Source organism: Takifugu rubripes, unplaced genomic scaffold (genome assembly GCF_901000725.2).
Source record: "Takifugu rubripes unplaced genomic scaffold, fTakRub1.2, whole genome shotgun sequence".
Taxonomy (NCBI): Eukaryota; Metazoa; Chordata; class Actinopteri; order Tetraodontiformes; family Tetraodontidae; genus Takifugu; species Takifugu rubripes.
In genome coordinates, this window is record NW_021821633.1 from 634,165 (window position 1) to 651,114 (window position 16,950).

General features: G+C 49.9%; 1 protein-coding gene across 1 annotated transcript in view; it reads right to left on the reverse strand.

The window, feature by feature from the left end:
* Positions 1-9,878: 9,878 nt before the first annotated feature.
* Positions 9,879-16,950, reverse strand: part of LOC101064949 (inactive pancreatic lipase-related protein 1-like) — a 9,318-nt gene continuing 2,246 nt past the window's right edge. The window contains exons 4-12 of the mRNA XM_029832009.1: positions 15,802-15,936; positions 15,345-15,453; positions 15,021-15,140; positions 14,782-14,898; positions 13,166-13,284; positions 11,020-11,149; positions 10,710-10,824; positions 10,299-10,466; positions 9,879-9,996 (exon numbers count right to left, since the gene is read on the reverse strand). Of these exons, the coding sequence (XP_029687869.1) occupies positions 9,927-9,996; positions 10,299-10,466; positions 10,710-10,824; positions 11,020-11,149; positions 13,166-13,284; positions 14,782-14,898; positions 15,021-15,140; positions 15,345-15,453; positions 15,802-15,936 (1,083 nt within the window). The 3' untranslated portion in view covers positions 9,879-9,926. The remainder of the gene's footprint in view (positions 9,997-10,298; positions 10,467-10,709; positions 10,825-11,019; positions 11,150-13,165; positions 13,285-14,781; positions 14,899-15,020; positions 15,141-15,344; positions 15,454-15,801; positions 15,937-16,950) is intronic.

A 16,950-nucleotide genomic window follows, 5' to 3' on the forward strand; every position in this document is an offset into this window, starting at 1 on the left:
CTGGAGATGGAGATAGTGGAGCTAGAGGCGATTGGCAGCTCCACAGATCAAGGGTGTATTGAAACCCTCCAATCCAAAAAAATGGCCTTGGCCAGCCTGCTGGACAGTCAGGTACAGGGTGCTCTGGTCAGGTCCCGGATTTAAGATCTCCCTGAGATGGATGCTCCCTCTAGCTTCTTTTTTGGCCTGGAGAAGAAGCGTGGACAGAACCTGATAATCCATTCACTGTTATCGAGTGCAGGGCAGGAACTCGTGGAGCCGGGCCAGATAAGGAAGCGGGCAGTGGAGTTCTTTTCCTCCCTATATGAGACCGAGTACTGCAGGGATGACGGCCTGTTCGACGAGTTCTGCGGGGACCTTCCTCGGGTCTCTGAGGAGACAAACTCACGGCTGGACAGGCCGCTGCAGCTCGACGAGCTACACGCCGCACTGCTCAGGATGAAAGGAAAGAAAGCTCCAGGTGTCGACGGGCTCACGGTAGAGTTCTTTAAAGCCTTCTGGGACATTGTGGCCCACGACATGCTGGAGGTCTTTAACGAAAGCCTGGCCTCGGGTTCCCTGCCATTGTCCTGCAGGAGAGCGGTGGTCACCCTCCTGCCAAAAAAGGGCAACCTACAGGAGATTAAGAAATGGCGCCCTGTGTCTCTGCTGTGTATGGATTATAGGATTCTGTCCAAGACCTTGGCCTCCAGGCTGAGGGAAGCTATGGAGCAGGTCATCCACCGGGACCAGACTTACTGTGTGCCGGGCAGGTCCATAGTATATATCGTCCACCTAATTCGAGATGTTTTGGAAGTCTCTAGATCATTGGACGTCGATACTGGTCTCATTTCGCTAGACCAGGAAAAGGCTTTTGACCGGGTTGAACACCAGTTCCTCTGGAAGGTGATGGAGAGGTTTGGGTTCAGCCCTGGCTTCATAGCGATGGTCCGCGTCCTGTACTGTGACATTGCGATTATGCTGAAGTTTAATGGCAGTCGGTGTGCTCTCTCCCTCGAACCCCTTCTCTCTAGGATCCGTGCAAGCATGGATGGCCTGCTTCTTCCGTCCTTTCAAAGAAAAATAGTTTTATCTGCCTACGCAGATGACATAATAATAATGGTGTGTAGCCAGGAGGACATCGACATTTTATCTGACTTGACGGTTTTATTCAACCACCTGTCCGCGGCCAGGGTTAACTGGCACAAGAGTGAAGCCCTGGCCGTTGGCAGGTGGACAAATGGGCTGCCGGTCCTTCCCCAGGATCTTGCCTGGCGGAGGGACGGCCTAAAATACCTAGGTGTTTTTATTGGGGACGAAGAAACAGAGAGGAAAAATTCGCAGGATACATTAGCAAAAGTAGAAGGAAAAAATCAGAAATGGAAATGGCTCCTCCCCCGCATGTCTTACAGAGGCAGGACACCAGGAGAGGGTGGCCATGTCCTCAATAACCTGGTGGCCTCTGTGCTTTGGCACCGGCTCAGTTGCATGGAGCCCCTCTCGGGGTTGCTAGAACAACTGCAGACAAGAGTTCTGTCTTTCTTCTGGGACGGCATGCATTGGGTCCAGCAGGGGGTGTTGTACCTGCCTAGAGAGAAGGGAGGACAGGGCCTCATCCACCTGGCCAGCAGGACCACCACTTTTAGAATCCAGTTTACACAAAGGTTTTTAACCTAATGTGGAGAGATGTGGCCCGATGTGTCTTCAGACGGGTGAGTAACTTGGGGTTGGATGACGCTCTGTTTTTAACCGACTTAAAACTTGCTAAATTAAATGGGCTACCAAATTTTTACAAAAGTGTGATTAAGGCATGGGCCCTTTTTAAAGAACTGGCACTGACTCTCTGTATTGGCTGCTAAGGGAACCCATAGGGAATGGAGCCAGGCTGGACGTCTCGGCCGAAGCCACGCCGAGGCTGAAGGCAGCACTACACCGGACCCTGTTGCTGCAGCACGTGGTAGCCGTGGCAGGGCCGGACCTAACGGGCACGGAGGCAGTGGGTTCCCTGTTGGGCACCCGCTCTACCCAGGCAGCCGAGGGGGCGCTTCAGCTGTGGAGGAACGGGCTCAGCCAGAGAGAGATGGCTCCTTGTAGACTACGGCCAGGGGACCGAACCGGACTGCAACGACCCCTTCCCAGAGATCAGGCTGGCCGCCCATCTCGGGAATCTCCACGGTCCTCTCCTAAGACCATCAAAGACCCTGTATGACGACTGCATGAGGGTATTAAACAGGAGAGGACTGTCGAACAGGAGCACCAGCGTGGGGGCTGATCGGCTGGGAGGGGAAGGTGCCCGCCCCTGCTGGAGGGTGCTCTACAAGCCCCCCCTGAAGAAGAGGACCGGGGACCTCCAGTGGAGGATCCTGCACGGAGCCGTCGCCCTGAACGCTCTCTGAACACTGCTGTGTCGGACCGGTGTCCGTTTTGTCCCGTCTTCCACCCGTACAGTGAGACTCACTGTGCTTTTAATGTGATGAAAGGTGTTTTTAATGGTTTTAATGAAACTTTAAGTAGATCATTTATTTTCGGTGCGGGGTACAGAAAGGCTGCTCGGAACAAGTGGCAGCTCCTAAATTCTATTTGCGGTGAGGCCAAGATGGCGATTTACATCTCTGGAGAGTGGGAGGCCGCCACTGTGTGGCGCTGTAACGTATGGTCCAGGCTGAGGTGGGAGCTTGAGTTTTACAAAATGATAAATGACCTCGGCCAATTTCAAGAAATATGGTACCGCAAGAATGTGTTATGCACTGTCACTGAAAACCGTTTGCTTTTTGCACAACCCCTGGTGGGATAAATTATACTGACTGTTCCTTAATATTTATCTATTTATTTATTTATTGTTATTCTGTGTGTCTCTAAACAGGGCGTTTTGCGTCCCTGTGTGAATTGTTAATAAAATGTTTTTGTAAAAATCAAAAAATCTTCTTCTTCTTCTTCCGTTTTTCCCAACTCTGCCTCACCCCCTTCTTCACCTGTTGGTCCCACATGCCCTGCAGTGCCCCAGTCCCTCTGTCAGGAACCTGGGGCGTTCTGTCTGGACCAGGAGTAGACTTTGTGCCCCCTCACATGTTGGGGCACATTTTCTGTTCTTGGGTATCATTTTTGATGTTTAAATGTGCCTGTTTTGTTATTTGTTGCACAGGTTTTTATAACATGGTTTCATTGTGTGCATTCTTAATTCAGCCAGGTTGCTTAGTGACTTTCAGAGGCACTGTTGTACACGCTTGTGGGGTTGAGGAAATGTCTATTTGTGGAAAGACTCGTTATCATGTTTGTTGCTTTAATTCGGCCTGCCCTTCTACGGCCGACCAGGTAAAGGTGCTTTTGTTTGGGCTTTTGTTCCGTTGGTAGGAGGACACGCCTAAGTGCATTAAAACAACGTTGCTTCCACGGTCCTGCTGTCATGATGCGTTTTCTTCTGATTGTAACCCACATAAACACACAGCCCTGACATGTGATCCACCTAAAAACGGTTACAAAGATCACAATTACGAGGGGTTCTCACCCTGGGCGGCCTTGTTCTCTGCTTGGACCAGAATGAACAAATATTTTTCGACATCAGGCAAAACCGTGAGTATGATAATGTAATGTTCCACTGATTTAAATGTTCCATTTTAAATGTTTTTAACCCTAACTTTCATGGTTTTTTCTCAACCAATGAAAATCTGAAGGAAGTCTTTTTAATTAACAAATAAAGAAACTTCCCAAGAAATTCCAAGTCCCTGAAAGAAAAGAACATAGTCTCAGTAAACTACCATCCATATTCCATATAACAGCACTACTTTAAAGGTTAGTGGACACAAACCAGCAGAAAACTAAAGTATAAATTCTCAACATCCTGAATAAATGCTTTTGAAACAGACTGAAAAGGAAATATGCTTAAGAATCTGTCTTTATGGGGCAACGCTGCCCCCTAGTGGACCGAACTGGGCCAAGGCTTAGAAAAATGAAACGGACACTCGTCTCCCCGTCTGTCTGTCTGCCTGCCTGTCTGTCTGCCTGTCTGTCTGTCTGTCTGCCTGTCTGTCTGTCTGTCTCTCTGTCTGTCTGTCTGCCTGCCTGCCTGTCTGCCTGTCTGTCTCTCTGCCTGCCTGCCTGCCTGTCTGTCTGCCTGCCTGCCTGCCTGCCTGTCTGTCTGCCTGCCTGTCTGTCTGTCTGCCTGTCTGCCTGTCTCTCTGCCTGCCTGCCTGCCTGTCTTTCTGTCTGCCTGCCTGCCTGCCTGTCTTTCTGTCTCTCTGCCTGCCTGTCTGTCTGTCTGTCTCTCTGCCTGCCTGCCTGCCTGCCTGCCTGCCTGCCTGCCTGTCTGCCTGCCTGCCTGCCTGCCTGCCTGTCTTTCTGTCTGCCTGCCTGTCTGTCTGCCTGTCTCTCTGTCTCTCTGCCTGTCTCTCTGTCTCTCTGCCTGCCTGCCTGCCTGCCTGCCTGCCTGCCTGTCTGTCTGTCTGTCTGTCTGTCTGTCCGTCCTGATCTGGAGGCCCCTGGAGTACTGTCAGCTCATGGTCATGGTCCAGAAACCAGGGTGAGATGATGTGAGCTTGGTGACATGGTGGATTATCCTGGTGGAAGTAGCCTCAGAAGATGGTCAAACAATCCTCAGGGACGCTGCAGCATTTAAAGCAGGGGTGGGCAAATCCAGTCCTCCAGGGCCAGATCCAAGCCAGACTTTCTGTCCTACAGGTAAACCCTTTCACCTAGGGTTCCATTTACCTTGGTGAAAGCAGTTTCTCCCTGGTAGGATGCAAAACCTGGCTGGATTGCAGCCTTCGTGGATTGGACTTGCCCGTCAGAGGAGGTCAGATCCATTCCTCGAGGGTTGAATTCAAGCCTGGATTTGCATCCTTCCAGGCAGGAAATGCTTTCACCAAGGTAAATGGAATCCCAGGTGAGTGTTTACCTGTAGGACAGAAAGCCTGGCGTGGATCCGGTCCTCGATGCCCACCCCTGATTTAAACCATGCTCAGCTGGTACTGAGGGGCCCAAGAACATGTCCCCCCACCATTCCAGCAGCAGTAACCTGAACCTTGGATTCCAGACAGGATGGATCCATGTCGTCATGTTGTTCACACCAAATTCTGACTGTTGCAGCTGAAGTCCAGACTCATCAGACCAGGAACCATTGTTCTGATCTTCTATGTTTTGGTGAGTCTGTGTGAACTGTAGCCTCAATTTCATGATGTATTGAAACACTTGTTTCACCTTCTATCCTGGAGGCTTCTTCAGTTCTGAGCTCTCCGGGGACCGAGTTTGAAAATATAGCCTCTGTGGACCATTAGCATGCTAATGATCTGGGTGGTGACCTGAGGGTCGTTGGTAGGGTCTGTGGTAGGGTCGTTAGCAGGGCCGTTGGCAGGGTCATTGGTAGGGTCGTTGGCAGGGTCGTTGGTAGGGTCATTGGTAGGGTCGTTGGTAGAGTCGGTGGCAGGGTCGTTGGTAGAGTCGGTGGTAGAGTCGTTGGCAGGGTCAGTGGTAGAGTTGGTGGTAGAGTCGGTGGTAGGGTCGTTGGCAGGGTCGTTGGTAGAGTCGGTGGTAGGGTCGTTGGCAGGGTCGGTGGCAGAGTCGGTGGTAGAGTCAGTGGCAGGGTCGTTGGTAGAGTCGGTGGTAGAGTCGGTGGTAGGGTCATTGGTAGGGTCGTTGGTAGAGTCGGTGGTAGAGTCGGTGGTAGGGTCGTTGGCAGGGTCATTGGTAGAGTCAGTGGTAGGGTCGTTGGCAGGGTCGTTGGCAGGGTCGTTGGTAGAGTCAGTGGTAGGGTCGTTGGCAGGGTCGTTGGCAGGGTCGTTGGTAGAGTCAGTGGTAGGGTCGTTGGCAGGGTCGATGGCAGGGTCGGTGGTAGGGTCATTGGCAGGGTCGTTGGTAGAGTCAGTGGTAGGGTCGTTGGCAGGGTCGATGGCAGGGTCGGTGGTAGGGTCATTGGCAGGGTCGTTGGCAGGGTCGGTGGTAGGGTCATTGGCAGGGTCGTTGGCAGGGTCGGTGGTAGGGTCATTGGCAGGGTCGTTGGCAGGGTCGGTGGTAGGGTTATTGGCAGGGTCGTTGGCAGGGTCGGTGGTAGGGTCATTGGCAGGGTCGTTGGCAGGGTCGGTGGTAGGGTCGTTGGTAGGGTCGTTGGTAGAGTCGTTGGTAGAGTCGGTGGTAGGGTCGTTCACCTAGTTCTGTGTTCTGTTGGTGTGTGTGAGTGTGTTTGTGTGGTTTTCTGTTGGTGTGTGTGTGTGTGTTTGCGTGGTTTTCTGTTGGTGTGTGTGTGTGTGTTTGCGTGGTTTTCTGTTGGTGTGTGTGTGTGTTTGCGTGGTTTTCTGTTGGTGTGTGTGTGTGTGTTTGCGTGGTTTTCTGTTGGTGTGTGTGTGTGTGTTTGCGTGGTTTTCTGTTGGTGTGTGTGTGTGTTTGCGTGGTTTTCTGTTGGTGTGTGTGTGTGTGTTTGCGTGGTTTTCTGTTGGTGTGTGTGTGTGTGTTTGCGTGGTTTTCTGTTGGGGTGTGTGTGTGTGTTTGCGTGGTTTTCTGTTGGTGTGTGTGTGTGTGTGTTTGCGTGGTTTTCTGTTGGTGTGTGTGTGTGTGTTTGCGTGGTTTTCTGTTGGTGTGTGTGTGTGTGTTTGCGTGGTTTTCTGTTGGTGTGTGTGTGTGTGTTTGTGTTGTTTTCTGTTGGTGTGTGTGTGTGTTTGTGTTGTTTTCTGTTGGTGTGTGTGTGTGTTTGCGTGGTTTTCTGTTGGTGTGTGTGTGTGTGTTTGTGTTGTTTTCTGTTGGTGTGTGTGTGTGTTTGCGTGGTTTTCTGTTGGTGTGTGGTGTGTGTTTGCGTGGTTTTCTGTTGGTGTGTGTGTGTGTGTTTGCGTGGTTTTCTGTTGGTGTGTGTGTGTGTTTGCGTGGTTTTCTGTTGGTGTGTGTGTGTGTGTTTGTGTTGTTTTCTGTTGGTGTGTGTGTGTGTTTGTGTTGTTTTCTGTTGGTGTGTGTGTGTGTTTGCGTGGTTTTCTGTTGGTGTGTGGTGTGCTTTCTACTGTTGCTTGTCTGGGGTCAGGCCCTGGGATTCTGGAAAGCGCCTAGAAACAATTTTGATTGTAAAAGACGCTATATAAATAAAGATTGATTGATTCTGTTGGTGTGTGTGCTGGTGTGTGTGTTGGTGTGTGCTGGTGTGTGTGTTTGTGTGTTGGTGTGTGTGTGTGTGTGTGTGTGTGTGTTGGTGTGTTGCTCTTCCTTCCTTTAACACCCCAGCAGTGATGCTGCTGGATCCACCAACTCAGGGACCAGAACACGTTTACACAGCGAGTCGATTATTCTGCCACAAGTGGTGGAAGAAATCCACCCCACCCTCTCACCCTCTCTCTTACCCACCCCCCCTCTCCCTCTCTCTACCCCCCACCCCCCACCCCCTCTCACCCCCCCGTGTATTCAGAGAGAGGCTAAGAGGCTGGTTAGGTGTTGCTACGGTAATGTGAGGAGCCCAAACTCATGGAGTGGCCCTTCAGTGTCCAGCTCATCTGGCCTCCCACACACACTCTCTCCTGCCGTTAATGGCAGGGTTCACAGTCACATGACTGAAATTATGGGATGTTGAAAACAGACACAGTGAAAGTTCATTAGAATTTGTTTGTTTGAGATGAATATTTGTGTAACCTGCTCAAGTGTTTCGGTGTAAAGGTATGCTGGACCACTTGACACACTCATCTGCTGGCCTCTCTCACACACACACACACACACACACACACACACACACGCACACACACACACACACACACACTCTCAGAAATGAGGATACATCAGAACCTTCCATCAGAGTGTGTTACTCACTTGCCAATGTCTTTCGCTCGTGTGGTCACCCTGTCCGTCACATGTCCTGTCCTGTCTTCTGTCCCCCTGGCAGCCATTTTGTCCTCCACCATCTTAGTTTATGAGCGAATGTGTCACTTTTAAAAGCAGATTCTCCAGAACGCGGCGCTGGTCGCTTCACTCAGCCCGTTCAACAACAACAACAACACACATTTCTCCTGAATATCTGCACAAACGCGTCTTCCGCTGTATTAAGAGCAGATTGACCCGCTGTGACCGGTCTGCTGCGGCGCCATTCAGCCCGACTAGAATACACCCCTTTGTGTGTTTCATTACTGCTGGAATCCATCAACAGCAGAGGTCAAAACCATCTTTCTTTTGTAAAGGTCAAATTAATTTCTCTGTGTGACGGCGGAATCTCGCTGGCAGTTTGTTGCTTTTACAGCTTTGGATGCGACATCATGTGACATGTTGTGTTCTGCTTTGGATGCGACATCATGTGACGTGTTGTGCTGGTGTCCTTGTTCCTGTTCGGGCTCTCGGACGCCAGACTCTCTCCTCCGTTGTTCCTGTGGGGTCGCCAACAGCCAGAGGTGACGTCTGCTGTGCAAGCAGCGCCCAGGGAGCGGTTCACACACACACACACACACCACCTACGCATGGACATGGGTTCCTGACCTGTTCACAACACACACACACACACACACACACACACACACACTTGAAGATCAGAACTGCTGTCATTTGTAGAATTCCTGTGACAAACACACATAATGACAGGAATTATCTGCTATTTTGTCATTAGTCCTCACTTCCAATGAGCCAATAATCAAAAGAGTAACAAGAGTCAAAGACAAAGACAGATGAGGACTCCAAGACGCCCCCCACCCCCACTGCCCCCCCCATCAGAGCCCACACATTCATCTGACTGGTTTATTAAGATTATTAGCGCAGTCGTTCTGGAAGGCGAGATGCTTTCTCCTCCTGATTGGTATTGTGCGACGCTGATGGCTGCGCTCACAGGAAGTCACACTGATTTCACATCACTTTGTCAGAGCCATGATGAAAATGGCAGCTCGCCGTTTGGAAGCTGGATATTTGCAAGTGTAATTATGGGGTGTGTGTTCAAATAAATGAAGCCAAAACAATGACACACAATCAGGACTTCATAAGCAAGCGAAAGGCCACAGACAGATTAATAAGTGCTTTTCAAAACACACACACACACACACACACACACACACACACAGACACACACGCACACGCACACACACACACACACACACACACACACACACACACACACACACAGACCTTCAGAATTATACATGAATATAAGACATTCAATTCAAGGCCTGTTTTTAACCAGATATTCGGGGCAACCAGCAAGAAGAACACACACACTCACACAGATACACACATACACTCACACATACACACACATACATGCAAAGACACACACACAAACAGATACATACACACACACACAGATACATACACGCACACACACACACCCACACACACACACCACTCTCTCACACCCACACACACACACACATACACTCACGCCCACACACCCACACACACCACTCTCTCACACCCACACACACACACACATACACTCACACCCACACACACCACTCTCTCACACCCACACACACACACATACATACACACACACACACGGATACATACACACACACACTCACACCCACCCACACACACACACACCACTCTCTCACACCCACCCACACACACATGCAGGAGTACGGGGCCCTTCCTCCCTCCCTGCAGCTCGGCGCCCCCTGTCCTCACGGAGGGGGACTGTCCCTGAAGGTCCATCTCAGCCGAGTGTTCTGGTGCAGGTGAACGTTCTCATCTTGTTTAGGAATGAAAATGATGAATGAGTAAAGGCCTCGGTTGGTTTGATCGGAGCTCTGGGAAGAGGCCTCGCTGCTCCAGGACCAGTTCGCAATGATGGAGGTCCTTACAGAGCCGGGCCTGGACCCAACCCAGTCTCTGAGCTTTTACAGACACAACAGAATGTCAGTAGTCTGAGGCTCGATGTCTTCTGAAGACCTGGATAAAGACTGTTGGTGGTTTCTGGCTCTGCCATGGGTGGGTGAGGTGTTGCACACAGCACACAGGAGCAGTTGAAGAGAACTTTATTGAGCGGAGAACGTGAAGCTGCTGCACTGTTACACCTCACACAGGAGCACGGACTGGACTTCATTCTCTGCCACGTTTGCTCTTCCACAGAAGGACCTGCTGTGAAAGAGGAAAGAAGGATCCAACCGTCAGATGAAGGCGTCTGAGACTGAGAACTAACATACGCGACAGCTCCCACTGCATCTATGATCCAGGTCTGTCTCTAAAGAACGACCAAAGATGAAGCTTGGCGAACCCGCCACGCTCACCCCTCCCCCACTGCTCTACTGGGGGTGTCCATGCAGTCCAATCCTGCCCCCCTGTGTCCAACACCAGTTAATGTCACTCGGTGCAACATCAGAACCCCTTTGAGCACAGCAGGAGTAAGAGCTCATCATTCTTCTTCTTCTTCACACACTTACATCTCTTTGTCTTTTCCTCTCTGCAGCACCACCTTCTCTGCTCCAAACTTGGGTCTCAGGGGGTCAATGATGTGGTTGTTCCATCGAAACTGGACCTCTGTCACGTCCCCCACGTCCAGCTGTGCATCCAGCAACAACTCATACGTCCTTCCGGATATCAAGGTGCCTCTAGAAGGTCAATGACAAGGAGGACATTTTAGCACCATGACATGCTAACATAGCTTCATCTTCTGCTGGAGCCAACTTTACGCTTCCAGACCTCCAGGAGACTCACAGCAAACACTCTGAGTAAATACTTGCTGAGGATAGGAGTGTGGAATTATGGGATATTCACTCCTTTTGGCTGCCTGTTACATTCCTTTGTAGTTAGCCGGTAAACTGAAGCTCTCATCTGCTGTCAGATGTTCTTACACATGGAGCTGGTGTTCTTTGGTGCTTCCATACTTTCCAACGAGTGCCACAAACATGAAGCCAACGTTGGGCAGTATCGGACCAGCCAGGGTCACCGACACCCTGTAGCTGTAACCTAGAATTTAGAAGAAAGACGCTAATCAAGCAGCGGCCTGCCGTCCGTCCAGACTGCTACTGAATTCTGACTTGCTTTGGGATGTATATGTTCTACAGGATGTCACACCATGTCATGAACAGGAATTTTAACACATCCCTTATAAGTTAAGTGACTTCCGAGGGAGGGACGGGACGAGCGGAACGAGCTACTTACGTCTAAAAGGCGCTTTACTGCCAGTGGTGAGGAAATACTTTGTTATGGACGTGTCCTCTGTCCCGGTGAACCTATCAGCACGGTGGCCCATTAGAGGACATTCAGTGTGTCCACATGGGAAACACTTTCCCTGTGAAGACAAGCATAGCACCATCACATCATCACCATAGACGGAACACGTGGAGAGCGAGATGCTAATAACAAACGGCTGCTCTCATCCCTCAGACATGGAGATATGAGGTCATGCTCGGGGATCTCTGGACTCCCCTTCATCTGAGTTATGTGTCCAGATAACGTGTCATGACCACCAACAGCTGCACACACAAGTCCTGTCCATGGAAGACAGGAGGGAAACCCGTTTGCATCACCCCCTCCTCTGCATTTAAAGGGAAATGCTTCACAGCCGTATCAGTGTCGTGGAGCAACAGCTGGTAGCCTCAAACATGCTGAGCCAGAGGAGCTGCGAGCTCCAGCTGGGCCAGAGCCCTGACGATTCAGATGGAAACTCTGTTCCTCCACCTCCCGCTCTGGTTTACCAAAACCTTCAATCAGCAGGCTGAAGCCAGTGGAGCAAAGGCTCTAACCCAAGAATGGCTATTTTATCTGCCGCCAAAACTGCCTCACATACGTTCAAGTAAGCACCGAGCTATGGACACGCCTCCTCCTGCTTCCCATGAGATTGTGGCCTTGACGTGGGCAAACCAACGCTGATGTCCTTCCTGTTTAATGCCGAGTGTTTTACTGATACTGAACTCCTGATAGGGACAAGATGGCAGCATGTGCTGCCCAAAAGGTTAGCTGAAGAGCTACAGATCAACCAAAATAGCCTGCAATCAGTGAAAAGTGACAGCAAGCTAGCATGTCCAGGTTGCCTGGACATGCTAGCTTGCCACAACCCAACCCAACCACAACCCAACGAAAGGCAGTCCTTGCATTCTGTACTTAGCAACTGATGTTGAGCAAAGGCTACAAAATGAAGATAACGTCTGCTTTAGGTCTTTCCCTCCATGCATGAAAGACTGAAATTAGGAGTAAGCACAGAAAAGTTTGGAGTGGGATAATTGTGACCTTTTCTAACCGTGAGCAGATCCATTTGCGATTCCTGTGACTGAATGGTGTTGCCATGCAGGCTGTGGCTGACGCTGGGGCTCTGACAGGGGTTCCAGCTGTTCTAGAGCCTGTGACCATCACAGGAGCTCTAAGGGCTGGAGGTGTTGCTGTCACCATGGAGAAACTGGTGCTATGCAACATCTCTACCAGCAGGGCAGCACTGCCTAAAGGAACAGGTCTTGGGCCTCTAGTTGAGTGAACATGCTCAACTTAGAAGGAGAACACAGAGCTTAGCGTTGAGAAAGAGTCAGAGAGGGGACCACCGAAGAGGAGCAACCGTCTCTGATCATCCGGACAGTGTGCAGTAGGATGGTTGGTGTTGCGAGTTAGGTGTTCAGGAACCAGCGCCACCAGCTCGTTCTCCAGTTTCTGCTGACCTACCAGGCTCTTTGCCAAGGGCGACGCTGATTTGGGCTACATGTCTGCCACGGCCTTGACACTGGCTCAGCAAAGCCTGGGTACCAGGCAGTGAGAAGGACACCCCTTGGTTTCCAAAGTGAAGAGGAGGAGCATCTTCAGACCGTGATGGAGTCTGGTGGTGTATGAATTAAACAGACTGACCTTCTAGGGTGCACACCCTTTCCCCAATTTGAGGAACGTGTTGATGTTCTCTGAGGAGCCACTTGATCTTCATTGATGCTCTTGTCAGGTAGCCGTGGACAGCAGAGACCACGAAAAACGGCTTTGATCACCAAATGTGGCTTTTATGAGTGCACATGCATTTGGACTATGCAATGCCCTGAGCAGGTTCCAGAGGGTGATGGAGCCCCTCCGTCCGGATGTAAACCTGGATCGGCCCACACAGGTCTTCAACCGGGTGGGAATTTTGAGAGCTCCCTGTGTGTGCACGCTACTGCAGATCACAAAGACATGGACAACTCCCTGACCATCCCACCTCCAATGGACAGGTGGGGAGGTTCAGTAGAACCTTGGCCAGGCCAGAGCACAACAACAACAACAACAACAACAACAGGGAGAAACAGAGTGACTCGTGTTTTCGGTTCAACTGGTTAAACGTGTTAAAGCTTGAACTTACATCAGCAAACGAGTCCTTGTTGGGACATGGATATCCCATAAAGCCTTGAGGTTTTTCCAAGCTCTCAATGTAGTATTCGTATGCTCGAACATGGTTGCAGGCATCAAACTTTTTGTCACCTGGCAAAATTTGTGATAGTAAAGAGAAAGAAGTGGAGAAGATTATTCAAGGGAAGTGGAAAGAAAAAGAATGATTACGGAGTTGAAATGCAAACAGCTCAGAGCTCTCTCAGGACAAAACTGGTACTTTTGGACCTGCTGTGAAAGTCGGTGCTAGTCTTATAAGACTGTGATCATGAGCAAGAGGAGAGGTTCAGGTGCAGCTGAAGAGGTCTCGATTCATTTCCAAACGTATTTCGGACTGCAGCTTTAGCCCTCTACAGCTTGTCTTTCTGCTACTGGGGCTAACACGGTGAATGCTAGTGCTCCGGTTTTTCCTTCTCCACAGTATCTCCTTCTGGGTGATTCTAATGGTTTGTTTTGCTGCATTTTCTAAAGGACTCGTGTATTCATTCTCATGCTAAAACCATTAATCTCCTCGATTACACCGCTGCTGTTATGGAACATCACCCATTTGCCCACATATCACAGTTCACGGTGGAGTAAACAGCCTCATCTGGACAATCACCAAAGCTCAGGGTGGATCATCACATCCTGGCAGGGACAGCTGAAAGCCCCAGAGGAATATTTCAGATTTAATATTTAATACTTAATTTGGTTCTGTGTCCAAGCTCATGCTCCCCATGTTCCCCATGCTCCCCATGCTCCCCATGCTCCCCATGCTCCCCGTGTTCCTCCCTCTAAAACTCTTCCAGGTAGGGATTGGGATGGAGCCTTGACCAGGGAGATTACCGTCAGTTTCATTAGCATCAGTCAATCAATCTTTATTTAGAACGTGTCTGTTACAATCAAAAAAACGGGAAAAGTTTTAACTCAACACAATGCTAAAATTGTCTCATGCGTCTTCTAGAGCTGACCTAGAAGACCTAGTCTAGAAGACCTTCTCCAGAACACCTTCTCTAGAAGACCTTCTCTAGAAGACCTTCTCCAGAAGACCTTCTCCAGAAGAACTTCTCTAGAAGACCTTCTCCAGAAGACCTTCTCTAGAAGACCTTCTCCAGAAGACCTTCTCCAGAAGACCTTCTCTAGAAGACCTTCTCTATAAGACCTTCTCCAGAAGACCTTCTCCAGAAGACCTTCTCTAGAAGACCTTCTCCAGAAGACCTTCTCCAGAAGAACTTTTCTAGAAGACCTTCTCCAGAAGACCTTCTCCAGAAGACCTTCTCCAGAAGACCTTCTCCAGAAGACCTTCTCTAGAAGACCTTCTCCAGAAGACCTTCTCCAGAAGACCTTCTCTAGAAGACCTTCTGTCCTTCTCTCCAGCCTCCCTGGATCATATGCTTGCCTGCGATGCAGAATTAGGGAGGCAGGATCAGAACCAGTCTAATTATCTTCTGGTCTTTCTGATGGTTGATCCCATCCTACCTGGAGGAGCTAGTGACACGTATCATCCCAGTAGACCGCTCCGCTCTCAGAATGCTGGTCTACTTGGGGTCCCCAGAGTCTCATTTGATTGATCTCTTTGCACAACCTTGGTGTGTATTCAGTGTAGCTCACCTAGCCAGATGGCATCAAGGTCACTGGGGTCTCCTCTGTTGGTGGAGCAGCCCGGCATCAGCTGTCCGCCATTGGGGTAAAAGTCAATGTGTCCCACAGACTGTGACATCCCCAGACCTGAGAGGTGGCAGTTAGAAAAGCTCCTTTACAAAACAGCGATTCTGTGAATATAATAAAAGAGTTTCCCCCAAGAGAAGCAGCTAATAAAACTAAGGATATATATAACTAGGAATGTCTACCAAGTTTAGGGTCAAAAGGAAGTCCATCAGTGTGGATGACATCCACAAAGTTGGCATCAGTGACGTCCAGACTGACAGCAGCACTGGTTCCCTGGAAGTAGGGTTCACTTGGGTCCAGTCCTGAGCAGACAAAGTAAAGGGAGCTGTGTAGGCGTTTCACCTACACTTACAAGGGTTTTTGTTCATCCCACAGCCTAACCCTCACCCTTTAGGACTCCAATGACCTTCTGACCATGAGCACTTGGGTCAGTGAGGTCCGTGTTCTAGCTTGAAGAAGGAAACCAAATAAAGCCAAGAGCTACTACAGTGGAATAAAAGCTCTACCTGTGATGCGCGCCAGGCCAGGGATTCGACTGCCAACGTCTCCTGCAGCATGTGCTCCAAGACTGTGTCCAATCATGTGGAATTTCCCAGCAGTCTGCTTGTAGTTGTCCTACATGATATAGACGTGGCTCATCAGCTCAGCACGTCTCCTTCAGACATCGTGGGCGAGACACGGCTCTCAGCTCTGAGGATTCTTTAGCATTTTCCCACCATTGCTCAGCCTTTAAGTGGTTAAAAAATCTAAACGTTTTCCCTCAGTATTGCAGAAAATACAATCACAATATATAATATATAATGAATTCTTCATACTGAGCATCAGACATGTTTTTAGCTGGAACCCAACTCCAGAAATGTGCTGCTTGGTTACTTCTGCGTCAGATAAGGTCTATTTCCTCTGATGGCTGTTTAGTTCTGTTGGAGCTGTAGCATGAGATGTTGCTGAGCTTCTAGGATTTACCATGAGGAATGTGATCATTGCTGCCACCTGGGCCGCCACCACCCGGATGTTATTGGCAGCCTGAGCGTATCGAGTCTTCACACCCTTTTTCCACTCCACGGCTATGCAGTTCACGTTCTCCCTCTTGACCATTTCCTAAACACATGGAAATGCATGTTCCACCTGCTGTGTTTCCATAAAGCACCACTGACATAAAGCACCACTGACTGCCTTTGATACAGCTGACCACGGCATCCCTTTACAGAGACCAGGGGAGGTCACCGGAATTGCCCTGGTCCCAATTAGATTCAGCACATAGATTCCAGTTTTTCCATGTTCATGATGCTTCCTCTTCATATAGTAGCGTAGTCGTGGAGCTCCACAACCCTAACCCTAACCCTAACCCAAATGTGCACAGTAACCCTAACCATAACCCCTAACCCTAACCCTAAAACTAACTCTAACCCCCTAACCCCCTAACCCTAACACTAACTCTAACCCCCTAACCATAACCCTCTAACCCTAACCCCCTAACCCCCTAACCCTAACCCTAACCCAAATGTGCACAGTAACCCTAACCCTAACCCTAACCCAAATGTGCACAGTAACCCTAACCCTAACCCTAACCCAAATGTGCACAGTAACCCTAACCATAACCCCTAACCCTAACCCTAAAACTAACTCTAACCCCCTAACCCTCTAACCCTAACACTAACTCTAACCCCCTAACCCTAACCCTCTAACCCTAACCCTAACCCTAACACTAACCCTAACCCCCTAACCCTAACCCTAACACTAACCCCCTAACCCCCTAACCCTAACCCTCTAACCCTAACCCCCTAACCCTAACCCTAACACTAACCCCCTAACCCCCTAACCCTAACCCTCTAACCCTAACCCTAACACTAACCCTAACCCCCTAACCCCCTAACCCTAACACTAACCCTAACCCCCTAACCCCCTAACCCTAACCCTAACACTAACTCTAACCCCCTAACCCCCTAACACTAACCCTAACCCCCTAACCCCCTAACCCTAACCCTAACCCTAACCCTAACCCCCTAACCCTAACCCTAACACTAACTCTAACCCCCTAACCCTAACCCTAACACTAACCCTAACCCCCTAACCCTAACCCTAACCCTAACCCCCTAACCCTAACCCTAACAC